At 36.2% G+C, this 19,183-nt stretch overlaps 2 protein-coding genes across 7 annotated transcripts in view; both read left to right on the top strand.

The window, feature by feature from the left end:
- Nucleotides 1-181: 181 nt before the first annotated feature.
- LOC105677161 (RING-type E3 ubiquitin-protein ligase PPIL2) lies at nucleotides 182-3,569 on the top strand. Of its 2 annotated transcripts, XM_012375581.2 has the most exons (10): nucleotides 182-320; nucleotides 422-791; nucleotides 869-1,034; nucleotides 1,113-1,267; nucleotides 1,341-1,464; nucleotides 1,545-1,693; nucleotides 1,772-1,923; nucleotides 2,013-2,345; nucleotides 2,423-2,516; nucleotides 3,436-3,569. In XM_012375581.2, the coding sequence occupies exons 1-9, from the start codon at nucleotides 289-291 to the stop codon at nucleotides 2,511-2,513; spliced, it is 1,572 nt and encodes a 523-aa protein (XP_012231004.1). In that variant the 5' UTR covers nucleotides 182-288; the 3' UTR covers nucleotides 2,514-2,516; nucleotides 3,436-3,569. The 2 variants fall into 2 exon arrangements, with proteins under 2 accessions (XP_012231004.1, XP_012231003.1); XM_012375580.2 differs by lacking the exon at nucleotides 3,436-3,569 and having other exon boundaries at nucleotides 2,423-2,708.
- Pax (Paxillin) overlaps nucleotides 3,541-19,183 on the top strand; it is a 25,478-nt gene continuing 9,835 nt past the window's right edge. Inside the window, exons 1-3 of one of the 5 annotated variants that reach the window (XM_012375574.2) lie at nucleotides 9,371-9,514; nucleotides 11,089-11,214; nucleotides 15,657-15,817. In XM_012375574.2, the coding sequence (XP_012230997.1) occupies nucleotides 11,127-11,214; nucleotides 15,657-15,817 (249 nt within the window). In that variant the 5' untranslated portion in view covers nucleotides 9,371-9,514; nucleotides 11,089-11,126. Of the gene's footprint in view, nucleotides 3,683-7,586; nucleotides 7,779-9,370; nucleotides 9,515-11,088; nucleotides 11,215-13,370; nucleotides 13,519-14,015; nucleotides 14,364-15,656; nucleotides 15,818-19,183 lie in introns of those variants that run through there. The other 4 variants (XM_012375573.2, XM_012375576.2, XM_012375570.2 and 1 more) reach the window with 4 other exon arrangements.

Genomic DNA, 19,183 nt, shown 5'->3' with positions numbered 1-19,183 from the left:
TCTCGCGCGATGACGACGATCACGGGCGACGGACATTCGGACGTTCACTACGTTCACCACTTTGTGGCCGACTCTCTACACCATGCTACGCCATTATTTCACCACGGCGGCGCCAGTGTTGCGACTTGGAAAAATGGAGATTTTTCCTACCCACTCAACTCAATGAATGAAGTGTAGACAATAGTGGGTTAATTGACAGTGCTCCAAATTCAATTTTTATACAACGTTCATACACAGTTTCTCGAATAGTTTGTTTCGTAAATTATAAGTTTATAAAACTGCTTCAAAATGGGGAAACGCCAGCATCAGAAAGATAAAATGTGAGTGTTGCATTTGTAAACATTGTGTCAGATTCTATATTTATGGTTATGAGAATATTTTAATTTTTTAATAAACTAACAAATATGGATATTTTTTTTAGGTATTTAACATACACGGAGTGGACAACGTTATATGGTGGAAGAAAATCAGGAACAACTTTAGAAACGAGTGAAGAGAAAACATTTAGACGTCTACCATATGATTGTTGCTGTCTAACGTTGCAACCTTTTGAGCATCCTTACTGCGATCCACAGGGCAATGTATTCGAACTGGAAGCTATTTTGGCATATATAAAAAAGCACAAGCACAATCCTGTGACGGGGAAACCACTGGATGCAAAAAGTCTAACCAAATTAAATTTTCATAAAAATATAGAAGACCAATATCAGTGTCCTGTTCTTTTTAAGTTATTCACAAAACATTCACATATTGTTGCTATCAAGACGACAGGAAATGTATTTTCTTATGAGGTAAGTGGTTAAAAAAATGCATTTATTTCTGATTAAGTTATTTTATAGCAGAAAAAATAATAAAACATTATTTGTAGGCTGTTGAACAATTGAATATAAAAACTACAAATTGGAAGGATTTGATAAATGATCAGCCATTCACACGCAACGATATTATTACGATTCAAGATCCAAACAATGCAATGAAATTTAATCTGTCTTCTTTTCATCACATTAAAAATAATATAAGGATGGAAGACGAAGGTAGACTCTTATTTAATATACACAAAATTGTTTCTGTATTTTTCTGTTTTCATACACCAAATTTTTGATATTTTTTAGAAACTGTAAGAGAAAGAAATAATCCAAATGCAAAATTAAAAACTGTCTCGGTGGAAACTAAGGAAATTTTGGCCGAATTAGAAAGAGATTACAAACCAACAACAAGTGGCATAAAAGGCGAAGGGTCTACAAAGAAGGCTGACAAATTTAATGCTGTTTGTACATCATTTACTAAAACATTTTTTATTTCAATTGCTGAAAGTAATTTTACTGTTTATTTATATATAGGCACACTATTCTACGGGTGCAGTAGCTGCAGGATTTACTTCAACAGTGATGCCAGCAGAGACTACTCATCAAGCAGCTGTTATCGCAGAAGATTTGGTACGGTACGAGAGAGTCAAGAAAAAGGGTATGCTATTGCAATTAATGTTACATTACGTATTTGCTTAAATTGAACAATAAAAATAATATTTATTTATATAATTTTAGGATATTTAAGATTACTCACAAACTTCGGAGCTTTGAATCTGGAACTTTATTGCGACTTGGTTCCGAAGACTTGTGAGAACTTTATGAAACATTGTCAAAATGGTTATTATGATGGCACAAAGTTTCATAGATCAATACGAAATTTTATGGTATGTATATTAATTTTTATGACATAATTTTTTCTATTTCTTTATTTTATATATAATAATTTGCATTTTTTTTTTCAGATTCAAGGCGGAGATCCGACTAATACAGGCAACGGCGGCAAATCTATTTGGGGCAAACCATTCGAGGATGAATTCAAACCGAATCTTGTTCACCAAGGCAGAGGCATTTTGTCGATGGCAAACTCAGGTCCAAATACCAATGGATCACAATTGTAAGATTAAAATTGAAGCTAAAAGAAAAAGAATTTGTATTTTGTACATTTGCACTTGTCTGGTTTTTTTAAAATTGATATTATTTCAGTTTTATTACGTTCCGATCGTGCAGACATCTTGATCGCAAACATACAGTCTTTGGGAAGATAGTAGGAGGTTTAGATACGTTGAATGCAATAGAAAAAATAGAAGTGGATAATAAAGATCGACCAATAGAGGACATAATTGTACAGGCTATTCAGATCTTTGTGGATCCTTTTCAAGAAGCTGATGACCAGCTTGCTACGGAACGAGCTGTGGAATTGGAACGATTGGCTCGAGAAGCGAATCAGAACAAATCGAAGGACAAATCAGATAGAAACGACACCCAAAAAGTTTACCGATCCGGTATAGGGAAATATATGAAACTGGAACAAGAGAAGTAAGATTTTTCTTGACTTTTTCTTATTGTAGTTTATTGGCTTTATCTGTTTGTACAATGTTTAATATAATTTTTAGATTGAAGGTGGACACAAACTCGGAGCCGGCCAGAAAAAAGAAAAAGGTTGCGTCGCAATCGTATGGGGATTTCTCTTCTTTCACATTTTAAGAAGTACATTATTAAATGCATATAGTTCATTATTTAATTTACATACACGCGCGTGCACGCTACACACACACACACACACACACACACACACACACACACACACATTTTCAAATATAATTTTATTAAATTAAATAACATGTCTATTTATCAGGTTCAACAAGATGCCTTAATACATTAGAAACTTATTGAAACATATTGCTATGTTTAGATATTTTTAACAAAGTTCATAATGGTATTTATAAATATTTAATAATAGTTTTAAATTTTTTAATTTGAATTTTTTGTTTAAAATTTTTTATTTTTGAACTTTTATTTAACAAAATTATAGAAGGTATAGTAGATATTAAATGTTATAGAGATATTTAATTATTCTGTTAGTAGATATGAACATATTTTTGCAATATTCAAATATGGTTTATTTTCGCGCGCAATATAATACGCATGCGTAATATTTTCTACACGGAACAGTCTGGACAACTTATATACTTAATTGTTCCCTAGGATAAACAAAGTTTGCTGGTATATATGTATGTTTGCAATAATTTTTGACTTTATTGAACGCTAACTTCACAAGGGATCGAGTGAAATGTTAGTATATTTGATTATAAGTCCGTAGAGAGAGATTTTATTAAAATGTATTGAATTGTGCAAAAAGAATAGATTTGAGTAAATAATGTGAGTCACATTTGTCTAATTCTATCGTTTTTCAGAAATGTATCATTTTTATCATTGTTTTATGAAGATCATTCTCATTATTGCGTTTTTCAGTTTTTATAACCTAATGAAAACGTTTCTGAAATCTTTACTTTTTCTTTATAGATGTCATAATTATAAATGCGTTTTCAATATTTATTTTTCTTATAAATATATACTAAATATTGTCTTTTTAAATGTTTTTAATTAGAAATGTTTATAATTTCAGGTGCGTTTTTAAGGATATGAAACAGGCCGGCAACTGGTCCAGCCAAGAACCGGAGCCTCCATGTTTGACGTTCGCCGCGCGAGTAAGTCGGAGTGAGTTGTCCAGCGCGCAACGGTGATAAGCAGCGCGTGTCGCGCTTCTTTGTGATCCGTGTGTGTTCGACAGATATCCAGGCAACTGCATCTTCATCCCGGAAATTTGTGTGACAGAGATTTCGCAGCCGGCGCTCGCACCATGGACGATCTCGGTGAGTAAACGCTCTTAAATTTCGGCCAGACGCTACGTCGTCGAGCTAACCTCTAAATATTAAGACATTTGTGAAACGTCAGGTAGTTCATTGCCGATACTGATACCGCGATTACGAAATATCGGTATTGAACATCTCGAGTATCGAGGGAAACACTTTCACCGAAGATATGAATAATACTTCGAGATATATTTTTGTTTGGACTTGTCAAAAACAGAAATCAGTACCGTTATGTTTTCATTCATCGATGTTTGTGATGTATTCGTTGCATTTGCCGAATGTAGAATATTTTTAGGAGTCCCAATATTATTACGCTTTTATTATAAATATTAATATGTTGAGATATATTTTTCTTTGTGTTTACCAAGTGTAAAAATATTGGCATTTGTTACAATACCGTTATGCATTCATTAAGAGCATCGCTGCTTTACGATGTTTCTATATATTTGTGCTTGTCACAGTGACGAATTTATTTACTATTTATGATAGAATACAAAAATTTTGTATGATGCAGGAAATATTTAAAAAATTAAAATACATACAAAATATATTTAGTAACTTGTATCTTTTGTAGCATGTGTATTTTTTGAATTTTTAAATATTTTTTATTATATATAAAATTACAAACAGATTTCTTTGCCTCAAATTTCGTCGCAAATTAACTTGGTTACAGCAACCACACTTAAGCGAATAATGCATTTAATTTAGAAATTTAGTTTAAAATTATAAAAAATTATTGTTTTTTTGAATTTTCGATAAAAAATTATTGGTTTCAGGTTAGAAGAATATCTTATAGTTTAAAAATATAGTTCAGGAAAAAAATAATAAATTTTTAATGTTTAATTAATCTTTAATTAAGATTTAATTAATATTTAAATAATATTCAATTAATCTGCAATTAAAATATTTCCTAATATATTTTTATAAAAAAAAAGAGCATAATTAATTATGACAATTAATAATTTCATAATATCACGCATTTAATTTTGGAAATATTGAGTTATTTAAATTTGATCTTATCTCATGTTTATCAAATTATTTGGCATATGTAACACGAAGACTTTTTAATGTTTGTTTAAATTATTATTTTGCATTATATATATATATATATATGTAAAATTATATGTATGCAAAATAATAATTATATGTATGTATATATTTTGCATAAGTTATTACACTACATCACGCGTACAAAAAGTTGTTTTATTATAAATATTCAAGTCTTCTGGCAATTTGGTTAAAGCACTATTTTACTTCAAATTACGTTTCGCCTAGCTTTTAGATATTACACAATGCACACAATCGGATCATGCATTAGAAAATCAACTGTGAATGCAATCCTGGCATAAAAGCTCTTACATGCTTCACTGCGTTTTTTCGATTAGCAGGCAACGTCGATACTGTCGAGAGTATTGCATAAATTTACGGATAAAACATGCTGAATATTCGCAGCGTGGACGGGGAGGAAAACCGCGAGAAGCTGGAGGGGCACGTGAGCGCGATCGTGACCATTATCTCAGTCCACTGTATGGCGAGGCGGGGAGGCACTCATTGCATCAGTATTATGCCAACTGTACATTAGTGTACATTAGTTTGTCACGCACTCTTTATGGTTCTGCGGCTCGGTATTCGCGTGAGAGGGACGTTTCTCTAAATGAGAAATGCGAGACCATCAGTAGTCAGTGCCAGAAAGGTGGAGTTTTGAGTAAACGAGAGAGATCTTTAAGCGCGTGTAAACAATTACATCATTATTAAAAATACACAATACAAATTGAAATAATCAGTGACAATCTATTTATATTTTTAATCGATGCCTGTGTACGATTATTATCGATTATTCAATCAAACTTCGGTAATTTTGTCGCGTGATAATCGGCGTGATAATTGCTCAAACGGCGTCGGTATGTGAAGTTTTAGTTAGCATTTCTGGAGTGAGAAGTTGAGTTTAGTAGTTAGAGTTGAATTTTTTCCACATTTCCACGAGTATTATATCTTTTGCATATCAGATTTAACACTTTTAAGGGTTTATAAACAGGACAGAAATTGATTTAAATACTAGAACTTGCGGTGTGACTCGATAATTTGTCAAAAATAAATGTCGTGTAATTTGTATAGAATGTGTTAATCCGCAGTGGTGGATATCCACATTGATAACACAGTAACCCTGCGATAACGATAGCAATGTTAGCATGTTTGATATATATTATAGGTACATATATTTTTATCGCGCTAAAAATAAAAAAAATATTTAATCTCAATTAAAAGTATTTGAATTTCTGAACAATATAGTATTTATAAATAGAGTAGCAAACTACTCTATTTATTAAAAAAGTAGCACATTTTATTTTAACGTAAAATCATTACATTATTACAACAATAATTTAATTTTGTCGTTGGGATCCACAGTGTATTTTGTACAGGCTACTCTTTTTTGTTGTTTTCTGTGCCCATTTCTCTATTTCCTCCTTCTCAATTTTCTCTCGCTTTCTTCCTTGGCTACTGTTTCTCTATCCACTCATCTGCTCTTCATTCTCTTCGTCGCGACGCTTTCTCTTTCTACATTGATTCACCTATCTCTCCCCTCGCGACTTTCCTTCTTTTTCTTCCTCTTTCTGTCGCGTCGTCTCTCCGAAAGCGGAGACAGCGGCCAGGAAAGAGACCGAAAGAGAGCTCTCCGTGACAGTGGGCGCGGGTGAGCGCCGGAAATACACCCGCTCGCGTGTAGCGTTTCAACTTACTCTTATTCGCCGGCGCTTGTAAGCCGGCAAGCCAAAGTCGCCAAAAGAGCCACACGCGCGCACGTCTGTAATCGTGCAGTCGCGACAAATTTTCCGTGTGCACATCGTCTGTGACGCGGGTGCTTACGCGTTTTCATCGGTTGCGTCGCTTCGTTACTCCGAAATTTCGCGTCGATGCGGCGAATCGTCCTCCCGGACGATTAAGCGGATAATTTGTTACGGGGACGCCGCCGTGTTTCATTCTACTGCTGTTAAATTCTATTTGAACAGTGGTATAGTGTAGTACAACATGTGCGTAATATAATTGCGTGTTTTTTTTTCCCTTGCAATCTTCTTGTCGAGTCGATTCTTAATTTTAAACATTGCTCGCCTTAAGCATTGCGTCCGTTAATTGGAAAATGCTCTTCTTGGAAATTATAAGCTTTGAAAGAGAGGTCGTAATTAGGTCTCAATTGCGTTGGTGAAGTAAGATAAATATTTATGGTAATCAGCTCTTGTGGGATTTTTCGAAATTATGTATTCAATAATTTAAACGTGTTCCACTGAATATTACTTTGATTTATTGATTCGCTCGAAGAGAGCTTCTCGAGGTGGCTTGAATAAAATTTGCACAGTGTTAAAATTAGTATTCTAAAATAATCTGCGGTCCACTTGAACCTTACTAACACAGTCAAGGGTCAAACCTCTTCCGTTGAACCGTCGAGTAAATCATTTCGCTCACTACAGTGCTTCGAGACGCTTCGTCCACTCTTCCTCTTCCTTATATTCTTACTTCTAAATATTCTAGAGTTCGTTATCCTTTAGTCACAAAAGCTAGTAGTCAAATATTTTGCAAAGTTCATCGTGTCCTTGCAATTGATTTTAGAAGGAAAAAGAGAATTTTTTAATCATTAATTTTAAATATATTTTGACGTATATTTTTACAAATGTTTTTATTTTGCAACATAGTCCAAACTTTGATGGAGCAACAAAACCTTTCCCTGCTATTAATCCTCGCATTTTACAAAACTGACAGTTGAAAAATTGGCCTCGCGCCGTTTCGGAAGTGACGTCTCCCGTTGCGCTAATCCGCTAAATTACCATCAATTCGCCGTCACGCAACGTCGAGTACCGTAATTACGTTCTCCGGGAAGGGCCAAGCTTATGTCATCTTTTGCTTGCCGATCGGCCACGTGAGTGAACACGTGTATGTTCGTACGCACGCGCGCCCAATCTTCCTCGGAATACTGTGTGGGTGCCTGTGTCTGTGTATAAGTAGAAAAAGATGGCTATGGATCGGACGATGTACGGCAAGGTAGAGCCGGGCGACACTTATCAGCCTTATAGGATCACCATAAAGAAGGGCTCGCCCCCTGGATGTAAGTTTGACGTTTCTTAATACATTAACTCCTATTGTGCAAAAACAATCAAGAAACGTGACCAAAATTTCTTCTGAGAAGCTTTCGTTATTTGATTAACAAATTTTAGAATATTGCATTAAGTCGCGATGCTTTTATCGCTTTTTACTTTCTTTATTTACTTTTGACAGGTATAAATTTTGTTAAGTGTTTAAAAAATTTACACAAAAATTATGCCAGTTCACACTTAAGATTTCACTTTTCACATTTTACTATTAATCACAGAAATCGTTTTGAGGGATTTAAAAATCTGCAATTCTGATAAAAGGATACCGTTATCGAATTTGAGATATTTTCTTAATTAACTCAGACAGGCAGATGCAAATGGTGCGACTCTTGAGACGAAATGAAGTTTCTGATTTTTAAGCACGTACAAAGGAAAACATATCAGTCATCTAGATCTGCGATTAGGTATGCAAGATCTGATCGCTTCGCGATCGATCACTTCGGACGTGATGTAATCGACTCCTCCCGTAATCGGTTCCTTTGATCGATCTCTGATTAACAGTTACATCCGCATTATGATTAGCTTTGAAATTACTACGACAATGCGTGCGCGTGTTCCTTGACGATCGATCGGCATCAGATTCAAGGTGAACGCGAATGCCTGCGAGCGCGTAGGTATCTCCTCTTCCTCGATCAGTCCTCGGGGGATCCGCACTTCCATATGAGGTCAGCCTGTGTTTCCACTTCCTACGCTTCCTCGCGTGCGCGCCCGCGACGCAAATATGTAGGAAGGTGCGATAAAGAATCGTGCACTCGGCCGTTTTGGATAGTAGTCGATCGATTGACCGAGTAACCGGTGAAAAAAGTTTCTGTCCGCGGAATCAGCGCGAAAAAGCCATTCTGCATTCTATTCTGTGCCTGCAGCGGTTTTGTGTCAGCAATTTTTGTTTTTTACTCTTTGCTTGGTGGAAATAAATATTTGAAAAAAAAAAACATTTCTTAAAGAAAGAATACACAATATTGAGTAAATGTTGAATTGCATTTTATATTTTTATGTATTTTGGTTTCTCGTCTACGATTATGTAAAATATTGTTAAACATAGGCTCAGTTTATTATTCGCTTAATTCGCGTCGGTACTTTGCCAAAATTATTTTGAATCTAATCATCAGTGTTTGCATGTGTCGGTTGCAGTGGGTGTGTTTTGCAATCAAAGTGCAAGGGGTATCTCTTATCGATCGTTCTTCTTCCGAATATTTTCCAGGTCGGATCACCACTCGCGATGATCAGTTTTGTTATCAAGAGAACTATATCGGCACTTAGACTGCCAAGTCACTTTGATCTAATATGTAGTAGCACGCAAAATTTCTATTTCAATAATAGATAATATAATTTTCTATCGATGCATCGTGTATTGGATCGTGCATCAACTTTAATCACACATGAACTGTCGTAAAAATTTAGCGATACACACGAGAGTATTGAAGGAGGATCTTGCTGGTGGGGTGAGAGATAAAAAGCCGAGGGGAGGGTGACTTCACGTAACAGAGATTTCGCAAGTGCAGCAGCCGCGCGGCGGCAACAACAGCACGTGGTGCCAGTTCCGTCTGGTCTCGCCAGACATTCGGAGCCGATCGATCATCTCCATCTCCGTTTCCGCGAATCATCTCGCCGAATCCGCGTACACGTGACCGTGACCGCTCCACGTGCCCGATTCCGTCGACGTGTCGTCGGGATAACGAACCTCGTCGAGGTGATAGAAGCTTGTCAATCCTGTTCGTCTTCAGTAACGACCTTTCGACCGTGACAATAGTCCGCCCACTTGAGACGCAATTACTCCGCTAGTGGCGTTGTTCCATTTTATTATTTATAGACGGCAGGTGTGATTACATTTATTTCTTGAAGAACTGGATAAGATTAATCTCAGGGATTTGAGATGAGCTGAAATCCAACTAAATCTTGTTTTTTTTTTCAAACTATTAAAAGAATCATCGTTATTTATAGACAACTCGTCTATAAATCTTCATCTTCGTCTTCATTCGAACATTATTACATAAACGCAATCGAGAATTGATTGACTCAATAAATCCAGATCTCTCTCGAAGCTCCACTTATTGTCAGATAAATGAGTATCGAAATAGGCATCTCTCTTTGTCTATGGATCGGTTTATTATTTCATTTTCCGAAGTATTCGGATTACACGACTGCTCTCATCTTCTTTGTTTCTAAAGCATCGCTGGAATTCTTGGAATGTCAATAAAAGAATAAAATATAATTTCGATATTCTTTGCTTAATTCTTCCAATATTAACTTTCGTCATCAGTAGGCGATTTTGTATTCGATCGTATTTGCAAATATTCTTTTATCATAAGTTTCAGACGTTTCTCATTATTTTTTGATCCCCACTGTATTGTAGGTATTTCATATTACGGAGCCAAGTGTCCATATTTTCTTTGCGATTACGTACGCGAGATACGCTATTTCCTTGGGCGATCACGGTCGCGAGATCGAGAAAGGAAAGACGCGTTGTGTGGAGGCGTTGCATGTTATTTGATCTTCGGAAATTAACTACAGCTGCCTTCTGGAGTGGGATTAAGGTGTCGTTTGGTCCAGCTAGAACGAGTCGCGCTAGTTCTGCTCTAATTTGAGGTTTATTTTTATCTCAAGCGACCAGAGTGAAGTCAGAGCACAACATACGGCGTGGCGGATTCAGTTCGCGTGTGATTTACAGAGAATCTGGACGGAGGCGGCGGTTATCGTTATCGATAACGTGCGGCGTACATTTTTGGCGTGACAATCTTTTCGCTTGTTTACACTCTCGGATCATCATCGGTTATTTTTGCCTTCCGTTGCACATTTTTCGTCATTTTCTCGTTAGCGAAATAATATTTGAGAACCTCAATTCAAGCACCGATATCGATAAAAATTTGGACAATTATTTCGTACAATTAAAAAAAAAATGAAAAAATCTTCAAAAATTGTTTTGGCTTCCACGAATATAATTTGAAACGCGAAATTACGCGAGATTGCGCGCTTGTATGGAATGGCCCGAAATTGTTTCTGCGGAAAGCAATTTGCATACATCGATATGACAATAAAAATTAATGATGATTTATGTGTCGAATAAAAAGATTTATATTTTGATTACAGTTTATTTTTTTTGTGAATATAGTGATATATTTAATGCATAATATAAAAGCACACATAATAAAACTTGATAGATCGAGCATCAAATTTGCGAATTTATTTTCGGCGCAGCGATTTATTGGCCATTTCATACATAAAAAGTATCTCGCGTTACCCCACATGTCGTCGTTCCTCGTGTAGAGAAAGTGCCGGCGTGAGATTCTTGAAAACGCGCAAAAATGGCGGATGTGATGAGGCCGGTCTCACCGATTTCACCGGTTCGTCTGGCGACGATTCAACGTCATGCACGGTGGGAGCAATACGTTAGTAAGTATTCGCCCAAGTGTCGACTCGGTAATTCCAATTTCGACAAGACATCCCGTAACACGCATCTCTCCGATGTCTAAATATAGGCTCATCCGCTTTATCACTTATTCATTATTGTGCAAATATCATCTTATTTCATTTTTCACCACTTTCTACTTAATAAAAAATGAATTATAATTCAATGTGATTATTTTCTGTTCGATAAACAATATAGAGAACATTTTAGAAAATTTCAATTTGAGATTTAAATTGTTGCAAGCTATTGCTTTTTGTATTTGTCTCTTAACGTGATTTTTTTTCTTTTCATTTTCGCGAGTCCAGTCGACGCTACGCAGTGACCGAGATTAGACGAGTTTCCGTGAGTAATTCAGATTGAAGGGAATTTATATTGCGGTAATAAGGGGAAACGGTCGCGGCGATATAGTTAACGTCATCGCTTCCATCCTCTTCTTCGCGGGTTTACGCAAGATACGGCTGCGTTTACGCGCTCACGGTACGCGCGATATTGATGTCCGACTCCTCTCCGCGGTATGAATCACCCGTGCAAAATAGACCTCGATAAGCTCCGTGCAGGCTCCGTGCCAGTGTTAAAGTCCCATTCAGACGATTGCTCAACTCCGTAGCTCCCGCGATGCTTTTTTGCTCAGGCAAAAAAGATTGCATTAGCGGCGCAAAGGCGCGCGGTGCAACGCGCACAGAAATATGCACGATGAATCTAAATCACGCAGGCTGCTTTTATTTTGACAGGCGCGTATGTCGGGCTTTAAGGAAACGTCACCAGCTTCAACGAGACACGCTATGCGATATGCACGCGACTTTATCGAGTTACATCACTATAGTAATTGGCCCATTTATGCGAAAGAACGTATATATATTTGCTGACCACACTTTTAATTGTAAGATATTTCGTATATTTGACCGCGAACAAAGCTGTAGGCTTACAAAGAATGCCGAAGCTTCATATTTTACGATGTTTAGAAGAAGTTAAGAGCTTTTACGTCAGAGCTTGTGCTTTAATATTTTGGCCTTCTCCTGCCATCTAGAATGTGTGCGGATCAACCGAATACTGTATTAATATTTGCTATCCTAACTAAAGTGCCTGAAGCACTTTAAGTGATTAGTTCACCCAGCTACTTAAATATGAAAGACGTCTTCGTATTTTTTTTCGAAGCTATAATAAACTGATTCTCACGCTTGCGATACCATTAATTAAGTAAAAATTTATATTTTGTCAAAGCAAAATTTATTTCAAATTGGAAAATGGATTTTTGTAAATTTCTCTGTAGAAAAAAATGGATATACTGTATATTGATTCAGTTTTGTTTAAATAGTTGAAGTTAATTGTTGAAGTTTCCCTAAATTTTTTTCATTTTTCTCATTAAATATCTTGTTATCTCAAAGTGATTTAAATTAAAATTTTATGACTATATTTGTAACAAACTGAAGAAAGTTAAGTTTCTAAATTCCTATAGAAAAAGCGAGAGGCTATACTGGATGTTCCAAAACAAACGTATCTTCTCTCAATGAGAGATTGTCTGATAGACTAGGAATCGAATTTTTTTAACAAGAAAAATCGAACAAGATCATTATTTATCGCATGCCTTTCTAATTTCAAAAATTATATATCTTTATAATCGAGCTTCAAATTAAGATTCTATCAAGGCAAAGTCCACTTGAAATCAATTGAGGAATATAACTCTGTTGTTTATTTGCCGCCTTGAAATTTAATTCGCGAGAGATTCTTTCACAATTGCTCGTAACTCGAAAACTATCGATGCCTCAACATTCTCGCTGAGGAAAAATTGAGCCCAAATTTTTCGGAGAATTTATCATTAAATGAACATGTACTTGTTTTTGACACATCCTGTACATGCCGTCTCTTTTAGATCCCAGCTGCAGTTTCCTCGAAGTTACCGCGTGCTTGTGCTCGGTTCGTAATCGGTTTCCCCGTACCGTAATCGTCGTGAAACCAGAGCCGCCCTAAGCTCGTCCGTTTCTTCTGAACACTGCAGCTTCCGCCGAACGAGAATGCCCCACTATATCGTCTTGCCGCGTGTACACTGAGTTCCTTCCTCCTCTCCAGGCTGCCTCGCTCCAGCTCATATGCTATCGCTTTCCCGCAAACTTCAATGACAATCAGTACCGTTCTGTCGATGCTCGCACACGCGTGCACGCTCGCTTCGTTAAACGCGCGCCGTGTTCCTTTGCCGCGTGCGATCCCTCGAGTTTTCACGCGGAGACGCGCGGAAAATCGGAATAAAGTTATCCGAATAAGTGTTGAGAGAAAAGCGCGAGCCGTTCGAGGTAAATGTGGAAAAATTTCGTGGACGACGATGTAGAGATTCATTTTTTACCGACTCGAATTTTGAGTCGGGCGATTGATTCGATAATTATCCAATATATTGGCATCGATTTACGGTGCATTTTGTTTTTAAATTATATATAAGTTTTAATTCGCAACGCGCACTCTGCAGCATGATGACGAAGAGATAATAATATTGACGATAGTGATGTGTACTCAATTGGTGCGACAAGCTGCCGAGATAAATTTGTAGATTATGATGCTTGATAAACTTTACATTTCTTATCGGCGCCAGTTTTCGATGGAGCGCTGTACTTTCAGTTTGCTTCATTTTTCTTATTCCCTTTCGGTGAACTAATTCGCCATTTTCGATATAATATTCTTGTTATACATTAAAATATATTTAAAAAAATAAAATTATTGCACGTATAATTGTCCGCAAACGTTTCCAGTAATTATTTATTTTGTCATAACTCCATTCTTTTTATAATTGCAACAGTTTCACACGCTCGAGGCAAAATTGCTGACGAGGTGGCCGTTTCGTGGAAAAAAAATCGCTTACGGTGAAGAGTCTCGTCTCGCGGCCACCGGGATTTCGCGGAGTTGCTCTTGGTCGCAAACTTTCTCCCCGAGTATCGCATTTTTGCCGGCCAAACTCGCCGAAGTCGGTGCCTGAAACTCGCGCGCTCGGCCGCTCGCGGGGTTCAACGTTCCTGAAATAGTGGGTGTGTCGTGTGTCGTGACCGGTAATTTTTCACTATGGAAACGACACGATGCGCGCCTGAAGAGGAGAACATGTACCAGGTGTACAATCACGACAAGGCCGTTAGTAACCTCGTCACTCTCGGTAAATGCATATTTCTCTGGTATCCGGACCCCAGACGGCGAGCTAGACAAACAGACAAGACAAACAAAAATTAAAAGACGTGTAGAGACTTCTCAAAGACATTCCTCAGCTTCTTCGGTGATTCTTCTTCAGTTATATGAAATTTTTTATCAATAGACGATTTGGCGAAAATTTAGTAAGATAAATTCACAATTTCTTTCACAATTAAAAATGTGAGATATCAACTGTGACGTAGATCGCAAAAGAATACGAATCTACAACAATGCAGATCCACAGCCTTTCTCGATCTATGTCGCAGCTTTCTCATGCAAATGTAATAGTGAAATGTTTATTTTGTTTTCCTGCTTTTTCACAGCACCAATCAACTTTTTTTTATTTCTTTCTCTACATTTTTTATATTAAATATATAATTAATTGTAAAATATAAAACGAAATATATGAAATGTAGGATAAAAATAAATACATTTGTATGAAGATATTTTATATTTATTGCAAATGTGAGAATTTATGGTTTGTTATTTACACGTGGATTTTCTATTCGTGTAAATTTCGATGTTAAAAACGCGTGATTGATTCCACAAATAGAATCTTCTACCTTTCAGATTAAATAAATTAAACGTGTCGTGACGATTATACGTCCGCCAAGGACGGCAGCGAAGCAACGGGTATGGCGTCATCGTGAAACAATGTCACGACATTTCCTTTTTTACATACGCCAGCTCGAAATTAAGTGAGCGTGATCGACTCAATAAAAGCGTATCAGTTCACTTTCGTGAAATAAAATTTTCCATTATCGATATTTGTCACATTATTTTGCTTAAGATTATTATACATTAATTGTATTAACATTTAACACGTGATAATTAATAAAAATTTCGAAGAGTCGATTATTTGATCGATCGCTCACGATAGACAAACTTTTATTTACATTGTAATATACTATTAATTCAATGAGGAGGATAATAAACAGGAAATAAAATAATCGTTTTTACTTATCACTTGGTATATACAATGGCGATGCGTGAAGAACTCGGCAAGTTCCCATCCACTAAATGATGAACGCCGACATAAACAAAATTGTATGGAGTGAGCTCGAAATAGTGGAGATTCTTTGATAAATTTAGGAATGAGATAATGTGAAAAATCATACGCCAGTTTTTTTCTCGAAGTTCAAATCTTGTCGAAAATCAGTTCAATCTGTACCTTTAGCGTTTCGTCTGTAATTGAAGGCAGTAAATTAATCCGACGATAGATTAATATGATTAATTAACTAATCGACTAATTTGCTTTCAGATGCTCTACTGGCGGACCTGCAGAACACCGTGTCGACGGAAGGAAATCACGTCGGCGGTAATGCGACACCCGGTTACGGATCGCTGAACGGCGCACGCACCCACGTGACCACCGGGTACAGATCTTACGACAATCGGACCTCGCCGTTGCCGCCGCAATCGGTATGTCGATTTTCTTAATCCCAATCAGAGCATTAATAATCTGGAAGAGTGCCTCTCTTTATCTCGTCTGGCACAAACTTAAATATCTGTGGCCAGCGAGAAAATATATACCGCACTCTGTGCATGTTTAATTATTTTTGGATTAATTAGCTGATCTAATAGTGATTAAGTTGTTATCTCGCGTCTATATATAATCAAATTAAGTGGAAATATTTAATGAGATATGTAAGATCCTCTTGTGAAATGCTAAAATCAATTAGGAATCGTGGAACGGTAACTGCTCCCGACGATGAGACAGAATGTCGCCGATGGTTTATCGGCCAGGTCGAGAAATTCTGCGTTGCTTGAACGTGGTTCGCCAGATAGCGCCAAGTGCCGTCGTTCGGCGGCAATCGCTCGATTTCACATTGAATTCTCGCCGTGTTTCACTAAATGTAAATCGCCAGTGCAAAACGATGCTGGTGCCAAAGGCACATTCGCCAGTTTGGAATATTTCGATACTCTTGATCGTATCGTGAAAAACAAACAAAGAAATGACTCTCGTCTATTTTCGGCAAGCCTATGAAAGCAAGATCAATTAATTATTATTACGTAAAGGATTGTAATTGCTAACAAAAGATTTGTTTCTGTGGAAATTTTGAAATATTAAACACATTTGTTATATATGTTATCGGTAATTTCTTTTTTTCAACTTTACGTTTATATTTTTAATCTTATGGGACTCTCGTCGGATGCTATTCAAAATTAACTTTTTGGCACTAACGCCACTTTGCGATTCCAGTACATAAAACTTCTCAAAATAGAGCAATCCGTCGTCATGGTCGCGAAAGCATGACACACGGGGATTCCGTAAATAAACCTCTTCGTCGATGTCGATACGATGTCTGGCAAGATATAATGTAGTCTTGTCGACATCTTTTAATTGCTGGTTTTCAGGGTCACAAATATTATTAATATCGATGTTCATGATCAGAACAGATTCAATTCAAAATTATCGACGTTTTTACTTTCAAAAACAGTTATTTAAATTGTGGATGTCTTTAGGACACGTCATGTTCTTGAAAGAAACATTACCATCAAAATGCAAGCGATTATTTTTCAAATATAATTTAGATTGTTTATTTTTTTATCAATTTGTGTAGATTCGTAATAAATTTTATTTGTCGTTTTAGATTGTTTTGCAAACGCATTAATTCTGCTAGCGAGACTTTGCAGAATAATTATTTGATCGACAGGCGCTTTAAAATATTTTTCGACCATATAATAAGCACGAATATGTTTAAACACAAAGTTATTTACGTTGAAGAACAAAATCAATACAATCTGCTTTTATTATAAAACTAAACTTTTAGTAATTACAATTTTTTCATGCGGTCAATACAATATTTCTCGCATTAACTATCGGTTGTTTTAAAAAAATTTTGAAAGTTATAAACTACTACCGGAAATAACTGTGACGCAACGACGAAGTCAAAATTAGAATCAATATCGTGTCTAAAATTGACTGCTCGAAGCATCACTACAGCCGCAAAACGTCGAACGTTCGCGGTAGACGCGAATCGTGTGTAAATCGATGATGAGTTTCGAGTTATATGTTCTCGTATTTTTTATTTTGCCTGGACAAAAGATACAGAGGATGTATAAATATACAGAAACTTTAATTAACTTGATTTCCATGGCGATAAATCAACAAAAAAATTGCTACAATTAAGAACACACAAATAATTTACGAAGTCAACTTTTAATTAATTGAAAACTGTCTCTGCGAAAAGTAACTTCTTAAATGCAAACATCTTTTTTCACAAATTTATACTATTTTTTTATAAACTGACGTGTTATATTTTACATCTAAAAATGAATATATCTTACTTTTGCGAAATAATAAATATTAGAATTTTTTTTATTATTCATCCGTGAAAGAATTGAAATTGATTAATATTGTGATGTTCGAGTGAAAAATAGAAGTTTATCGCTTATACCGCTGTTATAAACACGCGGTGTCTAAAGAAATATTTTCCACGGGCTGTAAGAAAGTGTTTCGCATAGAATCGTGACGCATTTATTATGCGTTTCCGCGTTCTGAGTTTTCCGCGGGAAAATAACACCTGTTACATTCCCCGTCCGTCCTATTGATCTTCGTCCAGCGTAAGACAGCACGGTCTTCATTATTCATGCTTCTCGACTTGTGTCGCAACTATCGTCGCAAAATTTGCGACGAATACGGTCGAGTCAATCGCGCTTTGCTAACAATAAAAAAAACCACATCGCTGTAACTCCGAGCTACATGCATAGCTTCATGCATAGCTTCATGCGTTCAGAAATGCGTAAATATCACGCAATTTTTATAGCTAGCAATCGATCATTCATCTGTATGCAAAAATTAAAATTGAAATGTAAAATGAGTAGAATGAATTGAAATGTAGAATGTCTTTAACGCATCGCAAATTGCAGAAAAAATTGTAGAAGACGAAAGTAAAAGCGAAGAAGTATTTAGTTTTTAGCTAACAGTTTTGTTTTTGTTTTTTTTTTTTTAAATATTTTTAAAGGATTAAGAGAAAATCGACTGTTTTAAATTACTGACGAGTCGCGATATTCGAAATTACTAGCAGTCGTCCAACAAATTGCACGTTTAACAAATCGCGACGTACTCGTATAAATCGCGTCGCTCGCATTACTCTTCTCGGAAAGTGGCATCGATCTGTCGTCGTGTTTATGCTACAGTCGTCATTCTCGGATGCTGGATCGTGCGACGTGATCCAGTTTCGGGAGTCCGAGACCTATTTTTGCGACATTAACTAGGCAAAATGTATTTTTGCAAATCTGTTTTGTGAAATATACGCATGATGTAATTGAATGTGTAAGAAGTTTCGATGAAAAAATATTATAAGTACACGCTTATTTAAGTAAAAAATATATTGCAAAAATCTCTTAAAATTTCTCAAAAATAATTTCCACAAAATTTTACAATTTCCACAAAAATAACATTTTTACTTGTTGCCATTCTTTTGTTTTTTAAAACACTTTGATAATTAATTAATTTACTTAACAACTTAATTCAGTTGATGACGTTATAAATTCTTTAATTATTAACTTTTTGTCACAGATTATTTATTATTTATAGTGCGGCAAAAATGTTGCAACTCTACCGATAGTTTCCTGTTGGTTGAGAACGATTTAAGTTTTGTTAGTCGATGCTGTCCCGATACTGTCAAGCGCGAAAATATAGTCGTTACTAAATAACGTTTACAAGACATGTCGACAATGATAACAACATTTCTCACAGAATTACGACTGAGTGCCAAATTTGCTTCTTTGCCGAAGGTCGCGGCTGTTGAGCTTTCTCTTTGACACGCGCAATTTTAGCCC

This window comes from Linepithema humile, chromosome 1 (assembly GCF_040581485.1).
Source record: "Linepithema humile isolate Giens D197 chromosome 1, Lhum_UNIL_v1.0, whole genome shotgun sequence".
Taxonomy (NCBI): Eukaryota; Metazoa; Arthropoda; class Insecta; order Hymenoptera; family Formicidae; genus Linepithema; species Linepithema humile.
The sequence above is the reverse complement of the archived record's forward strand: the minus strand, read 5'-3'. Positions and strand labels throughout refer to the sequence as shown.

Coding starts and splice junctions, on each gene's coding strand:
- LOC105677161 (XM_012375581.2), top strand. CDS start 289: ATGGGGAAACGCCAGCATCAGAAAGATAAAAT. Junction 321..421: donor CAGCATCAGAAAGATAAAAT/GTGAGTGTTGCA, acceptor TATTTTTTTTAG/GTATTTAACATACACGGAGT. Junction 1,268..1,340: donor AGGCTGACAAATTTAATGCT/GTTTGTACATCA, acceptor ATTTATATATAG/GCACACTATTCTACGGGTGC.